The following is an 18,804-nucleotide window of genomic DNA, read 5'->3' as shown; positions in this document are numbered from 1 at the left end:
TCTTGCCAATGTCAGTCACTTGTTCTGACCTTCTAATAATGTTGTGGATGGATTTAAACTGGAGTTAGTTGAAAGCCTGCTGCATCACTAAAGAGCGCATTTTATATGGTGTTTACCAGAATAGACGTTTATGGGTAAAATACCATGGCTTAGCATTAATGAATCAGTGTCAAGCATTATATTCTATCAATGCGAAACATACCATAGTTGAAAGGGCTGTTCTGGATTTTCAGGTGTAATAATGTGAAACATAATGCAATTATGTATACAAACCACTTGCCAGCACTTTAGTTATGTGAACTTCTGTTGAATCTCTAACTTTTTGTCCACATCATGCTAATGTGACCCACATAACCAATATAACTAAAAGTATTCAGACTTCTAATGTTTCTTTCATTCAGAAACAGTCTGAGCCATTCCCTTATGTTTTAGGAAAATATGATTAGGACAGGCAAAAGTATTGTCTCAGATGTGGAGACAACTCCGTGAGCTCAATCGGTAACATTTTAAAACTGCCTTCAGCTACTTCAGCTACTATCCGTGTCATTCCCCAAAGAAATTTTGGCAATCTTAAATTTGTGAAGAAACTGCCACGCACCTGCAATATCAATGTAGCCACACAGTTAAATGTCAAAGTTATGCTTAGACAGCACATCATGGACTGATTCCACCTTAGTATGAGCTCTATTTGACCACATGAGATACACCGCTCCTCCTAATCCACCTGCTTTCTAATCATCCAAATTTCTGCTTCAGTGGACGTGGTAATCTGTTTAAAGTGTAAATTTGAGTTAAGAAAAAAGCACGTCATGGTTGTCTAAGTGCAAATCGGCCTTCAAGCGTCTGAATGGTCTCATAACCGAGGCAGTGACTGTGATTCTAATGAAACAGGTGCCCTGCAGAGTGTCCTAAAAAGGGAGTGCATCAGAGACAACCTTGTTAGTCAGACATCACACTCAGAACTTTGTCAAAAGACATAAAAGTACATTGTGCATAAGAGTAACTCTCTGTCACCTTATGTTCCAGAAGATTCTGTCTAGGCGCTGCTGAGATAATGCTGACGAGAGAAAGCTGTCACTGCCAGATAGATGCAAACCACAGATATTGTTGTGAAGTAGATAACAAATCAAACCAGCTTTTTAAGTTTACAACCTGAAACACTCTCTTGTGTTGCCCCACGTTCAGCATGTTCCTTTTCCTGTTGTGTGACTGAGTGAGTCTGCCTTGTCAACCGCATTTTGAAGTGCAGAACAAAGAAGTGTTTGGTTTCACTGCATATTTGTCTCTCCAGAGATGGGGGGGGGGGGCAAACATGAAGAGAGCTGAAAGGGAGAAGCTGGGACTTGCGTTGTGCCACGGTAGTGCTGATTTAGATATCCTGTCATGACAGCTACCAGAAGGGAAGAGCGAAGGAGAGGGGACAGCAGAAGGATCATTGTGGATGAGAAAGAGATTCAACGGGGATGGAAAGCAATAAAAAAGGAAGATATACAGCAGTATTATAGAGAGAATACATTTCTGAACAAAATGAAGGATAAATCTGGTCAGGAATCACCTGACTAATTCACTCTGTTCAAAACAGGCTTTTGTAGAGAAGAAAATGAACGAAAAAATGCCTTTCCATCCATCGTCTACCACTTATCCTGTATTCAGGGTCGCAGGGGGGGCTTGAGCTGATCCCAGCTATCATTGGGTGAAGGCAGGGTACACCCTGGACAGGTCACCAGTCCATTAACGCTCACATTCACACCTACGGGCAATTTAGACTCATCAATGAATCTATCCCCATCCTGCATGTCTTTGGACTGTGGGAGGAAGCTGGAGAACCAAGAGAGAACCCACACTAACACAGGGAGAACATGCAAACTCCACACAGAAAGAACCCGAGCCTGACCCGGGAATGGAGCCCAGGACCCTCTCGCTGTGAGGTGACAGTGCTACCCAGCAGTATTATAGAGAGAATACATTTCTAAACAAAATGAAGGATAAAGCTGGTCAGGAATCACCTGACTGCTACCCACTACACCACCGTGCAGCCCGAAATAATGTTCATATCATAAGCTAAATAATAATATTTCTTGCAAGAAGGAGGCACTTCCTTAAACATATTGTCTTTTTCTAATACTTAATTATACATCTCTTTTCATATATAGGTTCTCCATTTTATTTAAATATTGCTTAATTCCACTGTAGAAAGTACTGAAAAATTAATTGCATAGATTTACTGATCAACATCCCCACTGTGATGAATCCAGGCTTTGAAAGGACTTATTAATGATTCATTTCATGGCATTTCTGCCTTATTTGATGTTTTGAATCATAGACTAGATCAGACAGAGAGATGGGTTGATATGCAAATGCTGGGAATGTATACATTACAATAAAAGCTCTTATCAAATATTTCAAATAATGTAAGGCTGTGAAATAAGTAATATCCTCAGCTCTTTGGCAAAGTGTTGTGAGCAAGATTTTCAATTATATAACCATGAGAGAAAGAGAGACAGAGAGAGAGAGATAGAGCATTAGAAAGGAATATGTTTTTGATTCCGTAGTATTCCTTTAGAAAAGGGCCAAAGACCTTTTGGTGGATCAACCCCAAGTTTTGGATCTACTGTGGGCTGTATAGCTGGGCCCGCTGGTAGGCAGGGGAGAACCAGGACTGTGTTGGGCCGATGGTCAGACTCTAACCTGACCTGCCAGATGGAAAAAATGACATGGCAGGTGATTGGATGCACCACCTGTCAATCAACCTCTTCAAGAAGCCAGTCAGGAACTGAATACCAACACATTACTTGAAGCCTGACAAGATGAGTTCTCATGTGATATGTGATCCCCCGGTTCTTGAATGGTCTCATGACATCACAAAAGTCCAGCTGCCATGTGAGCTAGTAAAATGAGAGGTTTTTAAGGGGAGGCTGGTGCTAGTTATTCAAAATGAATTGTAATAGTTAGACACACAGATACTACATTTGAGAAAAAACAAACAAACATGTATTTAAATTGCCCTTTAACATCTTAAATTCATCCCCTGGTAGGCTACCACTTATTTTGTCTCAGTAGCCACATAGTTATCCATCATTAGCACATCTAGACCCCAGTGACGTTACCACCTTGCTAACCTGAAGCCTAATGCTATTGATTTGATCAAACTTTCAACAGCCTTACTCCCTTCTCCACAATTGTGCCCGATCCCTGAAAAAGCAAGAAACATGTCAAGGAAGGTGTAAAAGGCAGAAATAGATGTAACTGGTCTCCATTTAGTCTCTGACAATCAGTTCCCAGAATCGAGGCAAGAGGCAATTCCTGGCCCGAAGCTGTCAGAGTGTGAGAAAGAGCTGGGGGAGTTAATAGAAGTGATCCAAGAAATCCCAATATACCTTGTTTGAGACAAGTGTTATCCTTCGTGGGAACACTTTGTGTAGCACAATGGAAAAAATACATGCCTTTAACATAATTTTTCGTAATATATCCAAAGGATTCCTCATAACATCCATCCATCCATCCATTGTCTACCACTTATCCTGTATTCAGGGTCGGACAGGACGCCAGTCTATCACAGGGCTGACATGTAGAGACAGACAACCATTCACGCTCACATTCACACCTACGGGCAATTTAGAGTAATCAATTAACCTATCCCCATCCTGCATGTCTTTGGACTGTGGGAGGAAGCCGGAGAACCCGGAGAGAACCCACGCTAACACGGGGAGAACATGCAAACTCCACACAGAAGGAACCCGGGGCCGACCCAGGAATCGAACCCGGGACCCTCTTGCTGTGAGGCGAGAGTGCTACCCACTACACCACCGTGCAGCCCTCCTCATAACATGTTGCAAGAAAACTTCACTTGTTCACTTGTTCTCTTATGTGTTTCCACAGTACTGCAAACGGTCCTCCCAGTCTCGCCAGGGGAACCTTTGTGAGTCCGGCTTTGCACACTGCAAGCTCTCCACTACGCCATCAAACAGCTCCAGAGGCACGGCCAAACATCACAGGTATGATATGTAATCGTGTACGCAGGCACATACCAGTGTAACGTTACACTAGAGATGGCGCTTCCCCCCTCCGTTCACTGCAGGAAACGGTAATAATGCAAATAATAACAACTTCAGTGTCCTTTCCTATAATCAGCAGGGACGCAGTGAGGAGAGAAATTGAATTATCCATATTACAGTGCCGCCAAAGTTAATTGCTGATTCGCAGAAGAATGATAGTAATTATAATTAAAGCCATAAACACGTTAATAAGCATATCTATAACAGTCATGAACACTGAGGAGATGGGACATAGATAAAATGCGAAGCACATGTGCAGGGATTTATTAGCCAGTGCCGACATATAAATCCCTGTAAGCCTTTTGCTCTCACTGCTCAGTGATGTGTTAGAGCGTTGGCATGTTCATCAGCAGCAACACACTCCGACACACACGTGTGTGCCCACTTCTGACAGAGTTAGAATTCACATCTTTGCCAAGGTTGAATTTTCTGTTCCAATACACACGAACAAACACATTCTCAGAGCCAAAGAGAAGGGAGCTCCAGCGCATCAGGCTCGTACGTCATTGGTATTTTGTAATTTAACCTCTGCCCAAGGTTTTTCAACATTGTTGACGCAGGAGGAAATCAGTAAAATGCACATCCACTTTTTTTTTTAGGGACTGTTCGGTATTTATGGAATGGACCACCGGACCAACATTTCAAATATAGTATAAATACAGCTCAGCAACACATTCATTGTTTAAAGTTATATTTAAACAATTTATATAGAGACAAAGGGACGACATGCTTTGAACGAGGGCTGCAGGTAAGATTCAAACATGGGACTGCTGCAGGGAGCCTCGGTACAGGGGCGGTAACTCTACCACTGAGCTATCAGCACACTTATCACATTCACTTAATCAATCAGATCTTGTGGTGCTCCCACAATGGGGCAGTCATAGTATACAACTATTAATTTACATATTCACACAGTAGGCGAGTTTTTGCGACTGGAGCAGATGTTCGTCACACAATGTTATTGATATGAAATATTAACAACTGACCATTTGTCACTCAATATTTTTGATGTGACATATTGAGTTGCTAAATTGTCCCGGGGGGGGTGGGGGGGGGGGGTGAAGTGATTAGAGGTCTGAAAATCCCTTCTTCTTTCTTTCTTAAAATAAATAACGAACAGTCCCTTACTTCACTCTCCTTCATCGCTGATCAGACCCATTCTCACCTCAGTTCACCCACGGGATTCTGCCTCTAACTGCTTAGCAACCTCACTGGTGCAGCTGGGGGTTAATCAGGTTTTTTTAAGGGGATCCAGGTAGTGGTGGAGAGGGGATTTTCCCCAGACTAATACGATCAGACAACCTTCAAACCGCAATGTCCACTTCTCTAACCTTTCAGCTAAACTCCTGCACCTTTCTTTCACTCTTTTCTTTCCATTGTTTGTCGCTCTCTCAGCAGGAGCTGAGTTGATCACAAGATTACTTGACTGGCAGTCCGTTCCTCTTACCACAAATGACATTCTTAGCAGGCGATCAGGGTTTATTTGTTTGCAATCGCATCAGCTTAGGCAGAGACTTGGAAACTATTGTCAGGGTAGCAGAGTGTGTCGTGATATCACAGTCCAAAATAGCCAGAAAGAAACCGACCGAGGCTAATACTGTGTTTCAGAAATATCTTGTTTAAATGCCTATATACAAAACTGTGCCAACACTATTAAGCGCCTGACTGTAAGCGGGCCTTCCAGTTGTTATGGCTAAGAAGTCCATTTTTAGAAGCAAATCTCTCCTTCAAAACAGCAGAGTTAAATATGAATGAGGGGCTGGAGAAGACATTCACTTTATTTCAGTAAAGCAAGTCAAAATGTACTTACGCACTTTGTGGGTCCAACATCTTTTGAGAGATTGTGGCAAAGAGGACATTTTGAACTACTGTAATACAAGGGATTCATGTAAGAGCAACAAATCACGTTTTTTTAACGGATGTGCAACTAAAAAGAGGTTATTTTAATCCAGCATCTATTCAAACATCATAGTAACACAATGAGACATTTTAAAAAAGAGCATAACCACTCTGTTGCTTTCTTGTTCTTGTTCTGATTACAGTCGGACTTGATCAAAAGGGACCTAAGGATAATTACACCAGATCCAAATTACAGATGACACAAACTGAGAGCAAACACCAATGACATGACACACTAAAAGATTAACAAGACAACAATAAACACTTTTATAATTTGGCCCCTTAAACAGGCCACATTTCCAATATCATGTTAATAATACTCCTAATTTTTGGTGGATTTGTTGGGTTTTTTTTCCATTAGAAGTGGTTCCCTGTCTCACAGCCCGGATCAGAGAACCCGAGCAGCCCATTGGTCCACTCCACGTAGGACCCCGCCCATACCCAGGGGAAAGCTGAATCCGATTGGAGGATCTAAGTATTCAGGCCCTGCCTACCAGCACCTGCAGGAAGTGGACTCATCTGATCGGGAGGCTGAAGCACAAAGAGGGTGAGGAGAATGCTGTCAAGGCCTAGATCCATCATGGAAATGTCAATAAATGTTTTTTGTTTGCTTTTGTTTTAAAAAATCAAATCTGCCCTAAAGGGATTATCTGGGAAATATCGTATGATAATGTTCTTGTTTGGTCTTTGAATGTGTGTATACATTGAAATCACTGAAGCCTACTCTATTTGAAGGCTCATACTGTGCAGACAGACAAATGCTGTTTTAGGAGTAATTCATTTTTTATGTAATTTCCCTTCTAATGCCACTTATGTAACACACAATTATTTTACGTAAGAAACCAACACGTATGGCCACTGATCAAGCAGCTGTATTTGAAGAGTTGGAAGTGAGAGTGTTGAGCTTAAATATCTAGTGTATTTCAAGGTTTTATCCTCACTTTCTTCTCTCCTTCTCCCTGTTTCTGCTTTGATTCTTTTCACTATCCTTCATGTGCTCATTTCAATCAAAGCCACTAACTGAAAAATATAGTCCTACCGTGGACAAAGCTTTGGATTTAATTTCAACAGTGGATATTTCAAAGCCAATTCTGACTGCATTTTTTTTCCTTTTTAAAAAACCTCCTTGACTCCAAGGCGTCCCCCCACCCCCACATCCCTTTGTTTTCCAATCTGCTGAGCAAAGATAAAAACAAGGTCACGTCATGTTGTGGTCTGCAGTACAGTGGCATGAGTTCAAAGGAAATGCTTCGCCTGGTGCTTGTGTAAGGACATGATACAGGCTGCACATCCAACTTCACGTTCTCTTCCCCTCTCCTGATTGTGTCAAGCCTGCACCAAATTCTGATTCTGATCCTCAGATTTTGAATGTGATGAATTTGCAGGGAGACAACAGTTTAATCCTCACATTTAAATGCAACACAGTGCACGTCTCAGACAAAACATAGAGTAGCAGCCAGGGGAAATGCAAATTATCAGTGCAAATGATTAGAAAGAAATGCATTGAGAGGTGAGAGAGGCACTGTGTCATTTTTGGTGGGTCATGAGTTAGTACTTTACCCACCTGGACTGGCAAGCCTGACTTCAGGCGTTCAGGTCCCAGCAGCCTCAGGATGAAGCTCCACATGACCTACATGCATACTAATAGAGAGAGAGAGAGAGAGAGAGAGAGAGAGAGAGAGAGAGAGAGAGAGAGAGAGAGAGAGAGCTGACGGCGTGCTGGGCAACAAAACACACTCAGATACGATGAGCACATAAATAGCATGCATACAATAAATTCAGTGGCTTTCTTACAGAGGTGGGGGTCAGTAGATTTGCCCTTTATTTTCCAATAATTTAAAATGACCTTGTCCTCAAACACATCTTCTTATCTGCCCCAGTGCCACCCAAGTGCCCCTCTGCTCAGCCTGAGTGTCCTCTGTCACCCAAAGTCCATTCCCAAGTTACGGTGCTCTCTGCTCTGCCCAAATGTCCTTGGTCCAAGTGCCCCTCAGGCCATTGACTCCTCACTGGTCAGGGCAGATGTCCTCTGGTTGTCCCATATCGCCTCCCATCTTCCCAGATGTCCTTGGTTTAATCAAACATACGCCCCTGGTCCCTCTGGTCAGTGTCAGTGCCCTCGGCTGGAAACTGTGGTTGGCCAAGCATCTTCTGGGTTGTCATATATCTTCAGTGGAAGTAGTCTGTGGTCTGATCAACCAGTGTCCCTCTGGGCACCCTTACAGCCAGGCTACATTAAAGGTGTAGAAAATGTGTATGCTGTGGAATGGATCTATTTACTGTAGCGCTATATGGCATAGGGTTGTGTGAGTCTCAGGCAAAATTAGATGGTGAGCTTTCCTTTTGGGATTGTTTATTCAGCTTTTGGACAAAGCAGAAAGCTTTTTCACAGCGTTTTTCTAGCCTTATATAGGTAAGTTAATATCTACCGACTACAGTAGGCTGTAAGGGATACGGTTACTAAGCAACTGCCAAACTTAAAACCAAACTGTCATCTATCTATCTATATCTATCTATATCTAGTTTGTAATCTGGTCACTGAGCCTCCCCTGGTTGGTCTAAATATCTTCTGGTCACTACAAGTGTCCCCTTTTGTCCAAATGCTGCCCCTGGAGCACCTGTGCACGCCACTGCACAGAATGAAAACTACCCTTCCATAAAAAAACACACACTCATGCACAGTTGCTGCATGGAAATCAGACATAGTACAACAGCAGATGGACAGACAAACGGCAGACTCCCTTTCCCATAGCATGGTAGTCTGGGTTGCCATGGAGACATTTGACCATGACTGCATGAAGACGGAGGCAGAAATGCAGAGATAGAAATAAAGAGACAACCGCTTTGAATTCATTCTCACACAGACAGAAAGCGTTCAGACATATCGTAAAAGAAGACACGGTCAGTAAAAGGATGTTATAGAGGAGCATGCACATATCGTATGACAGTTAGAAAAGGACTTAAAGAAAAGTTGCCCAGTCTACACCATGCCTGTTAGAGAAGCCTTGTGTTATCTCAACAAAATGGCTGACAGGGAGACCGACTGTCCCATGTTGTTCCTCCTATTTTAAGATAAAGCTGTCTCCAAAATGGCTGATGGAGTGACTGCAAATGGGGGTTTGCAGTATTTCTTTAAACATGAAAGTTTCTCCCTACGTCACTGAGTCTCTGCAACACTTACAAGGTCGCTGCGTCACATTTCATAAAGATTTTACTTTGACTTTTGCCGCAAACAGACGCAACGTATTAAGAAATGATCTGTAGGGAAATGGATTAATGAAAATGACTGGTAACACTTGTGCATGCTATGAGCTTCTGTAAAAGATAAAAGCCCAGTCACTTATCTCACCTCACTTGCACACAATCTCTCTGTAATACCCCTCTAGCTGCTCCCTCGTCGCTCCAGGGTCTATATTTGAACTCTGCTTCATAGATTTTTACAATCTGATTGTGTTTCAACACATCAAAAGAGCGATTTGTCTGAGAATGTTATCTTGGGAATTAGCACCCTCGCATCATACTCTCTTATCGCTTGCGGGATCCTCTCTGTGGGCCTGCTAAATCTCAACTGTGTTTTTTTTTTTCTTTTCTTTTTTGGTGAGGTTTCCATGTGTCGTAAAAAAAAAAAATCCAACTGTGGCGATAAAAGGACGATGTGATTTCCTTTGAGTCTGAAAAACCACCTTCTCCTCCCACCACTATTTTTGAGCGCCTTGATGGAGAGCGCAGAGCGTGTGTGATGCGGTATTACAAGGGAGAGGGACTCCGAGCTGGATTTTTGATACAGCAGAAAAAAGATAGTCTTTGCAGAGGATTATGAATTATTACACAAAGATAATGAGGCTCTGCTGTAGAATGCCGCTGGATTTAGACACTGATAGCCCTGAAGGGCATGGTCAGTCTTGGAAAGAGGGAGAAAGAGATTATGTCTGGGCTCAGTGTAGATAGTTCGAAACCCAGATAGAGAACAGAGACTTGGTGTAATGTTGCTTAAATGGACCCAAATGCACAACATCAGGATGAGGGGATAGGAGCATCTCGGTTTCTTGAGCTACATGTCTGACTGAGAAAGCACATTTCCATCAACCCAATAGTTACTTTTATATATCCATTTACATGCAGTGCCAGCATTCACGTCATGGTCGAGGGGTTTTCTTTGAAACCCCTAGTTGGTTTCCTTGCTGAGTCCCTCATTGCATACTGGTTTGTTTTTAGTTCATCCTTTTGGTGTTTTCTCCTTTGTAGTCAAACTGTCTGTTCTTGGTTTTTGCCTTTTTGCATCAGCTTTGGTTATTAAAGCTCGCTGTTTGTTCGATTCAAATTTCCTTCCTGCTGTTCTGCTTTTATGTCTTCTTCCAAAACCATGACAGTTAAATGTCAAAGCAGGAAGTAGTGTGCCCTTTATGTAGCGGAAAGTAAGGGTGTGGACATTCAGCTGGTGAATGGGTAGATTGGAGGTCCAACTTCATGCAGGAGACACTAGTCACAGACTAGAATCATTCAATCCAAAATCCAACTAATCTGATGTTAAAATAAAGAAAAGTAGCTTCTATGAGTTCCCACTGTAGGAAAACACGGTTGGTTTCACATGGTTGGGGTTCAGGGAGAAATCTGATGACTGCACAACTGCATGTTAAAACATGTAAATGTATGTATTAATGTTGCTCAAGCAAGATATCAAACATTTACATTTTAATTTATGAGGTTGGGCATAAGTACGGCTAAGAAACAGGCTGATACTAACAGGGACAGACAGACTAAATAGGCTGCACGCACAAATGGGGATAGACTGATAACTTGAATTGGGAAGCAACCAAAACCGGTTTCTCAAACCGTCTGCACGAAAGGCGGGAAAAATACCGGCTTAAATGCTCTTTGGGAAAACATACAGGAGAGAAGTGAGGGAATAGATGAGGAAGATGCAGGCACAAGTATGACTGAGAGCAGAGATTAAAAACAAGAAAAATATAGAGAAGATCTATGAACCAGTGCAGTTATATAATCTCTGAGCAAGAGTGACTCAAAAAGGATTTTCAAACAAAGCAAATGGTCTTTACTCAAAACTGGAAGTGCTCAAAAGTGGGGGGATCGATAAAAATTACCGCTTGTGATGCCTGATTACCTCAGTTGTCCTTGGCCAAAGCTGAACTCTCATCTTCAAGATACTTAAAATTATTAAATCAATAATACAAAAAGTGAACTCTCTCTGCTACCTCTTTGCTTATATAAGGGAGTTGATTTTGGATTTCTTGTGCGTGTGTGTGTGTGCACAGACTCTGATATAAAGAGATGAAAGAAAGATGTCATGGCCCATCTTCCGCCCTCTCAGCATCCTCGTTTAGCCTGTGAGATGGCAAAGGGCGGAGAGCTGTCCCTCTGTGTATACTGCCGGGGGTTTCAGCGTGGGAGTATGAAAAGGCAATCTCGTAGAAATTGCACTCAAAGCCACAATGACTTCTGGAGGTGAAGGAAGGAAGTTTGTCACCCTTTAATAACCTTTGCTCCTCTCTTCTCTTTGTCTCCTGCCTCCATTTCCCATCTTCTCTAGTTGCCAAATGCAGGTAAGGAACCAATGTGACGACCCCAGACGAGATGCCTTCCTTCATATGCAAACTCCTGTATCCATGGAGACATCGCCGCCATCGCCTTGGAGCGGTCGCATGGAGGTGCATCTGGGCCAGTGCGCCCCGTCCGAGCACGACGATCCAAATCCCGCCACCCGCAGCCTGCGCAGGCCCGCACGCCGCCACAGCCACTCCCCGCTTCCTCCATTACGCTCCTGCTCGATCCCCATCATCCCCTCCGTCCAGTGTCACCATGACAATGAGGTGTCTTGTATGCAAACCAGCACCACGCCGGCGGCCGCAGCGATGTCAGTCTCTTGCGGAGCCGTGCCCTGCAAGGAGACGAGGAGAGAGAGGGCAGCACGCACCACGCTGTCGTCTTTTTCCTGCTCGTCCACCATTGGTCAACAGCGGGATGAGGTGGTGCTGCTGCTGGAGGAGGCGCAGGAGCAGCTCAGAGCGTTGGCGTTGGCTCACAGGAAGCAGGACGACGGCGTGATTGGCAACGGCGGATCAACGGCCGTGCTGGTGGAAGCCAGAGAAACTGTTTGCTTCCTGAACCTTAACAGAGGAAGTGCTGGGCCGCTGAGCTGTAACGGACCCACGCAGACCCAGTTACTCAGCCCCATCTTGTCACACAGAGACCTGGGCTCAACCAGCCAATGAAAGGACACCATTTGGGACATTCACTTTTTGGTTTCACAGTGTTTGACAGACTACGGTGTTCTGCATCTGTGGGACACGAAAGGAAATGCTGAATTAAAAAAAAAAAAAAAAAAAAAGTAACATCATGGAAATTCTGAAAAAACACTGATATGCATACTGTATGGAAACAAACACTTCTTGAGTGGCTGCCTTTACACTGACTGACAGTATGGATCAAGAGAAAAAAAACATTTACATGTATTTACTTACAAAACAAGAGAAACACTTCTACTTAGCCAACAAGAAACCAAATAGTCTGTCAACTCCATGGTGTTTTTAATTGTAAAAAGAATATATAAATATATATATAAATATATATGGATATAAATATATGGAATTCAAAAAGTGACCAAGTAAAGTTGAAGAACACAGGAATGATGTAACTATTTTTTTGTTTGTTTGTTTCTTTTCTTTCTCCCTGTATTTTGTATTAACAATGTCACATTTTGGTTCTGGCTCCATTTTAACAAAAGAACTTCATTAACGTCCCGCCGCACGTCCGTGAGTGGGATTCTTTGAGCCTACACAGTGGAGCCGCCGCACCAATTTGCGCCCCTCTGGCCTTTTGAAAACCTGCCTACCCAGCAAAGAAATACAGTATAACCCTCTGTGGTTACCAACAACACTTTGAGGATTTTGGACAAAAAAACAAAACAAAACAGGAAACTCCCTGACTGTGTGTGTGTTTGTGTGTGAGTGTGCTGAAGTTCAGCAAGGGATGAGAGGCAGGAGAGGAAAAAACAGGAAACGATTTCTTGCTGATTGAGGGCAGCTCGTTAAAGACAGCACGGATGCTGACTCCACTCTGGCCAGTGGTTGAAACCAATCTAGATTATTCTTCTTTTTTGTTACAAATGATATTTTCACAATTGTGCACACACGCTCACCTGTGCATTATTTTTATTTTTTTTTGGTTTATTGGATGATGATGATGATGACGATGATGATGATCGGATGAATGGACAAAGGAAGGGGCAGAGGGCTAAGGGTCACCACAGGAGCTAATCTGACATACTTTTAGTTTCTTATGTTTTCCATTTTTTTGGTTAAAAATGAACAATGCTGCTTTCTGGGGCCGATGGGAAGGAGGACCACATGGTTTTGGTATTGAAACAAATAAATGTCTCTATGTTGTATCCTATGAATTGGAAGCTTTTGAATCTCTGTATGAACTTCCAGCCAAATGTTTCTGGTGACAAAAAGAAAAAAATAGTTGCAATTCTTTTAAAGATTTTTCAAAATAACAGTTGTTTTGGTTGATTGCTTGGAAGACATTTTGACTCCTTGAAAGCACCCTGTCCAAACATGCATGCTGGATGACATCAGTGTGGTTTACATCGGTATACTGTACTTGTCCTTAGGCCTGTTCACACACAATCTGGTCTACAGTGGCTTGAGACCATTATTCACCAAGTTACCTGAAAATAGCTGGTAGTTCCCTGTTTTCACCGTGCTGCCTAGAATAGAGGAATCAATTATCAGTCAATCAATAATGTTTTGAATATGGCCCCATTTCAAAATGCCTTACTATACATCATCCATTTATGAAAAAAATCATGAAACATAATTTTATTTGTTAACAGCATCTTTTTTTTCAGATGTTTAATCATCATTTTTGATTAATCAGCATAGAAATGAAGGGGAGAGGTGGTCTTGCTACTAAAGAAATCTACCGGTATAATTGGTTTATGGCAGTTCCATTGAAAATGGGCACAATGGGACGGGAAAAAATTAATTTGTCTTTTCGGGCAGAAAATGAAAACTTGTCCATATGGATGTTTTCATATTGGTTCAAGTCCTTGCAGTTAAGTTAAACATTTGAAATTCATTTGTGTAAAAGATGTTTGATTTGGAAAAAATATTAAATAATGAATTAAAAAGAATTGACTTAATTGAAATAGCAGGGTTAAAGTTTAACAGTAAGCACAAGCAGCAACAATCTTGAGGTGACTAGTGCTTCTGTCTCCATCTAAATCACTGAAAAAGTGTTCGGGGCTTGCTCTCAAAGATTTACTGCTCCACAACACCTCAGAAAATAAGATTGACTTCTGGATATTTAATGCTTTTGATGTGAAATAAGTCTTAAATTGAACCTCAAAGCAGCCGTTTTTTTTTTTTTTTAATGTGGCCCCCTGTCCACAACAACTTGCTCTCAACCATCTTCATGCAGCTTTCTGTGGCACATTCTCACGTATGTGACTGACGCTGTACGGTCTGGAAAGGTCTGATTCAGTATTGCAACTCTTTGGATTAGTTCACAGAACCTGAGAACTCACACTCTCCCCAAATTGTACTCATCAGATCCCCCACAACGGCTGACCCTTGGGAACCCCCCTGAAAAGGCGCTTTTCTACATCAAAATGTTCGACACTTTTGGTCATTTGATACTGATGTCCATGAAATCCATCATGTCCTCACCAGAACAAACACTGGTGACTTATGGAGGTTTATGTGCTTCTGTGCATCGACACAGTGCTTAAAAAAAAAAGAAGAAAAAAAAAGAAGTGAATTTGTTTGTTTGACCAACTGTAATCAGTGTATGAGCTTTTAACAGATAAAAGTCTGCAAGCATTGTCTGGATTTGTTTTCTTATCTGAGGTGAGCCCCGCAACTAGAATATTCACTGACTGCATGTTTTCACAACGTCGACATTGTTAATAAAAGCTCTGGAGCCTCGCAGAGCGGGAATACACAAAGATGCCAGATACCAGACACGGATCTCCTTTTAAACTGACACTCCTATAAGAGGTATTATGGCACCTTGAGTAAACTGCAATTACTTTTGACATGCATGTACTTCAGCACCATGTACATCTGAGCATCAGCAATTACACGGGAGGAAAAACTAATTTTATGCAGATGTCTCTGCTTTCCACTCTGAGCGTCTTTAAATGATCTTACATGAGCCAGTGATTGTATTATCAGGTGAGCGTGTGTGTGTGTGTGTGTGTGTGTGTGTGTGTGTGTGTGTGTGTGTGTTAGTTAATTATTCAACATTTTCTGTTTTTATCCTTTATAATTGGAGATGTATCAATGTGTATTTTGATCATTAATACTGTTGAAAGAACCCTATAGTCTGTTATTTCAACTGTCTATTTTTTGCAGTTGTGCTCTTATCCTACTATTTCCTGTAGATTCTGCTAATCACTGTCATATTCCAGCACGACGAGGACATTTCAACATTAGGTAGTTGGGCAAAATCTGGGGTGCTTCTTTTAAAAAAAAAATCTTGTGAAATTGTGATGAAGATTGTTAAGTGTCCATTCATGCTCGTGTCAGGCGTGTCCGTGTGTATGTGTGTGTGTGTGCAGGTATGCAGTTGCACAGTTTCTAACACTACAACACCCCCGAGAAAAAAGCACAGATCTATGGCCTGCATTACAGTTTAGCTGCTTCAACTGTAGTCCGTCGTATGGCAAAAAGTAAGGTATAGCCATTAGTGTGTGGTGTGTGTGTGTGTGTGTGAGAGAGAGAGAGAGAGACTGGTGGCAGTAATAGAGGTTAGACCATCAGGCCAGGGAGATAAGAGCTACAGCTTGATCCTCCGTATGATCCGCTGGACTGCCAGGCCAGACAACACCATCACACCTTATCTGAACTGCAAGCCAGTTCAGTGTCAGTGGGCCCAGAAGCTACGGACATTTGTTTGTGTTGCTGAGCAAGGCAACTTTTCACACACGTCACTCAACGTATCTTTACCGTTTCCCACCGTACGCCCTCCTGTCTTTTCACAAAAAGCCTGTATTGGAAAACTGGGAGCATGGTGGTAATTCCGATTGATCCCATTTCAAAAGAGAGTGAAAAGAAAGCCCATCTTAGAATGACTTTGGGTAATTCGGCAACCACATCGTGTGTGTGTGTGTGTGTGTGTGTGTGTGATCACCTGATACAATCCTCCAGAGGTTGTTTGCCTCTTTTACAAAACTCCCCAGTAATCATGAAGAGGTTATCTTTTGCCATTTTCAGTTATGAATAAACCAAACAGCTCGTCGTCAGAGTGGAAATGTTGTTGCAGCACATTGACAAAATAACATTGGAAAAACAGAAAATTACAAAACCAAATTCCAACACCCACAAAGATGCATAGAGCGCTATGATTAGCTTGTCATTCAGGACGGACTATTCTCTGTTTCCCTTTAATTTACAGGCTAAATTTGCTGGTGTCAGGATCAGCCAGGAGCAAATCCATTTGCATCTGCAGAGCAACTAATCTTCACACGGTTTCAGGAACACATCAGCCCATAATGAGTGGTTGGAGGGCAGATAGCACACGCTTGCATAATGTGAGCATGTGTGTGGCAGTGTAATTATGACATCTCAGTATGCAGTGTGTCAAGTGGGTCAGTGTGTTCAGTTTCGGTCTTTCACATGAATTAAAGTGTGCTGGGGATTTTTTCCCCTTTTATTCCTTTTTTTTTGACCCAAATGCATTTTTTAAAAATTTGTCATCTGGAAAAAAAAACAATTTTTCATGTACTAAAACCTTGCCTTGTGCAAAAAAAAAGTGGTTTTGAAATTTTGCACTGGAACGTAAAATGCAGCCCTGAAGCAGTGCTGACTCGTGCCAGTGAACAAGGGAACTAGCTGATACTGGAGCTGCAAAATCACTTCAATATCTACTTCATTATGGCAGGAACCCCGTTTTATGTTCTTAAAACTTTCACGTTGAATTAACCAGTCAGGTCAAATCAATCAAAAATGAACAAGTACAACCTGTTTTTCTCCATTATACCATCTGCCCTAAACATTCAGCTATCTTGCATTCACCAGGGTGTTGACACATTCATACAGACTGTCGATAATAGAAGCGAGGCAGGTCTTTCATTTCTTGGGAGTTATTCAGAGACTTCGAAAAAGAGAATACATCCACAAAGCTTTTAGAAAGGTGCAGAATCAAAGTATCACTTCTCGTGAAAACTTTTTTGATTGTGAATTAATCATTTTAAAAACTTTTGACGGTTCCAAAATGAATGTTTTGTTTACCTCTGTGTAGATGTGTGACGTGTGGCTGCGGCTTCCAGCAAGGCCAGTGAGCCATTAATAGAATAATGACGTTGGTATCACATGGTATCTCTGCGTAGTCAGGGGTCAAGAGTCTTTGGAGTTTCCAGTGAGTGTGGAAAAAAAGAGTTTGACGTTACATGAATTTTGAAACACCACCGCACAAAGTAACCCAAATGTATAGTTACATGATGCAAAATGAATTCATGCCACGAAAGATTCATCACTTGACATGACTGAGTCCGTCTGAGTGTCACTCCACTCGACCACGAAAACGCAGGTTATGCAACGAACTGGCAACCCTTTGAGGACGCATGCTTCGAGCAACAGCTGTGTTGTGACGTGAATGCAATGGAAGGGGGGAGTGCCAGTGTGACATCTAGTGGCTGGATGTTATCAATGACTTCCTATTCCTATGTTTTTCGTACATTGGGCTTGTACGAGCACAATTTTCATTCAGCAAATGCTTCTAACGTCCTCATATTTCCTATAATGAAGCTGCTTTTGGAGATCCATAAAGGAAAGTCATTTTAGCAGCACCAGGATGAAGGAACCTGCTAAAGACAAGGAATGGGGAAAAATTACAAGTGCTGTTAATGCCCTGACACCTGAAGGTCTTAGTGTCAGTGAAATAAAGAAGAATCGATGACTGCAACGGGTCGTTTCGCGGTTCGAGATGTTCAGACTGATATTGTCGTGTTATAGCGTCAGGAGACAATTTAAATTAAACTGCTATATGAATACATTTTGTGTTATTTTAGCCTATATTTCAAAATCGAAGAACATTGTTGAATGCAGCAAGATCTCCTCAATCACTCTTACAAGCTAATTTGGAACTAAACTGTTCATACAAGGGCTTCTTGCAAACGGCCCAAGATCTTGCATACATTTTACATTCGACATGTAAAGTTCAATTTAGTATTCTTACGTTTTTGAATGAATGCTGGTAGCCTCTCCTGAAAGCTCCTGGTGTTTTTCCCCAGCCAGTTGGGAAATGTATAACTTTGACGTCAGTGAGATCAACATCTCCTTTGCAAGGCAGACCCCATCCCAGCAAATTAAAAGATACATGACATACTTAACATTTAGAGTTTAGTTTCAGGTTTTACTCCAGGGTTTTTTCAAGTGACAAGAAACAAAAAAGGGTGATGGAAGTCAAATGATTTGTCTACAGTCATCCTGATCAAATAGCTGACGTGTGAATAATTTAAGTTGTGGTCTCCTGTCGTTTAGTCTTAGGTCATTTAGTTTTGAAACTGATGGGAAAATTGGTTTTGGTTCCTAGAAATCAAGTAAGAGGTTAAAACTAAATTAACATGGGATTACTTTCTTGAGGTCAGCGATATCCGGAACATCCTGTGTCTTTATCACTCATTATTAACTGAATTCATCCGTTGTATTTACATATGAAGAGATTCAGATCATCACATATCCAGCCAAAGGCTTAACATAATTTACCAAGTGCACTGCTGAACCGGGCTAATGTGTGCTTTGTGAGCCGAGTAACGAAAAGTCAGATTGCTCTGTTTTAAGCTTCATCTGTCTCATTATAAGTGTAAAGCATTCATTTAGATGAGTTC

At 41.9% G+C, this 18,804-nt stretch overlaps 1 protein-coding gene across 1 annotated transcript in view; it reads left to right on the top strand.

Moving 5' to 3' along the window:
- Positions 1-14,858, top strand: part of nrg3a (neuregulin 3a) — a 366,859-nt gene extending 352,001 nt beyond the window's left edge. The window contains exons 7-9 of the mRNA XM_084020530.1: positions 3,880-3,995; positions 6,316-6,501; positions 11,503-14,858. Of these exons, the coding sequence (XP_083876656.1) occupies positions 3,880-3,995; positions 6,316-6,501; positions 11,503-12,184 (984 nt within the window). The 3' untranslated portion in view covers positions 12,185-14,858. The remainder of the gene's footprint in view (positions 1-3,879; positions 3,996-6,315; positions 6,502-11,502) is intronic.
- Positions 14,859-18,804: the final 3,946 nt, after the last annotated feature.

The sequence above is a fragment of the Eutrigla gurnardus genome (assembly GCF_963514095.1).
Source record: "Eutrigla gurnardus genome assembly, chromosome: 11".
Lineage (NCBI taxonomy): Eukaryota > Metazoa > Chordata > Actinopteri > Perciformes > Triglidae > Eutrigla > Eutrigla gurnardus.
Note: the sequence above shows the minus strand (reverse complement) of the source record. Positions and strands in the feature narration are given on the sequence as shown.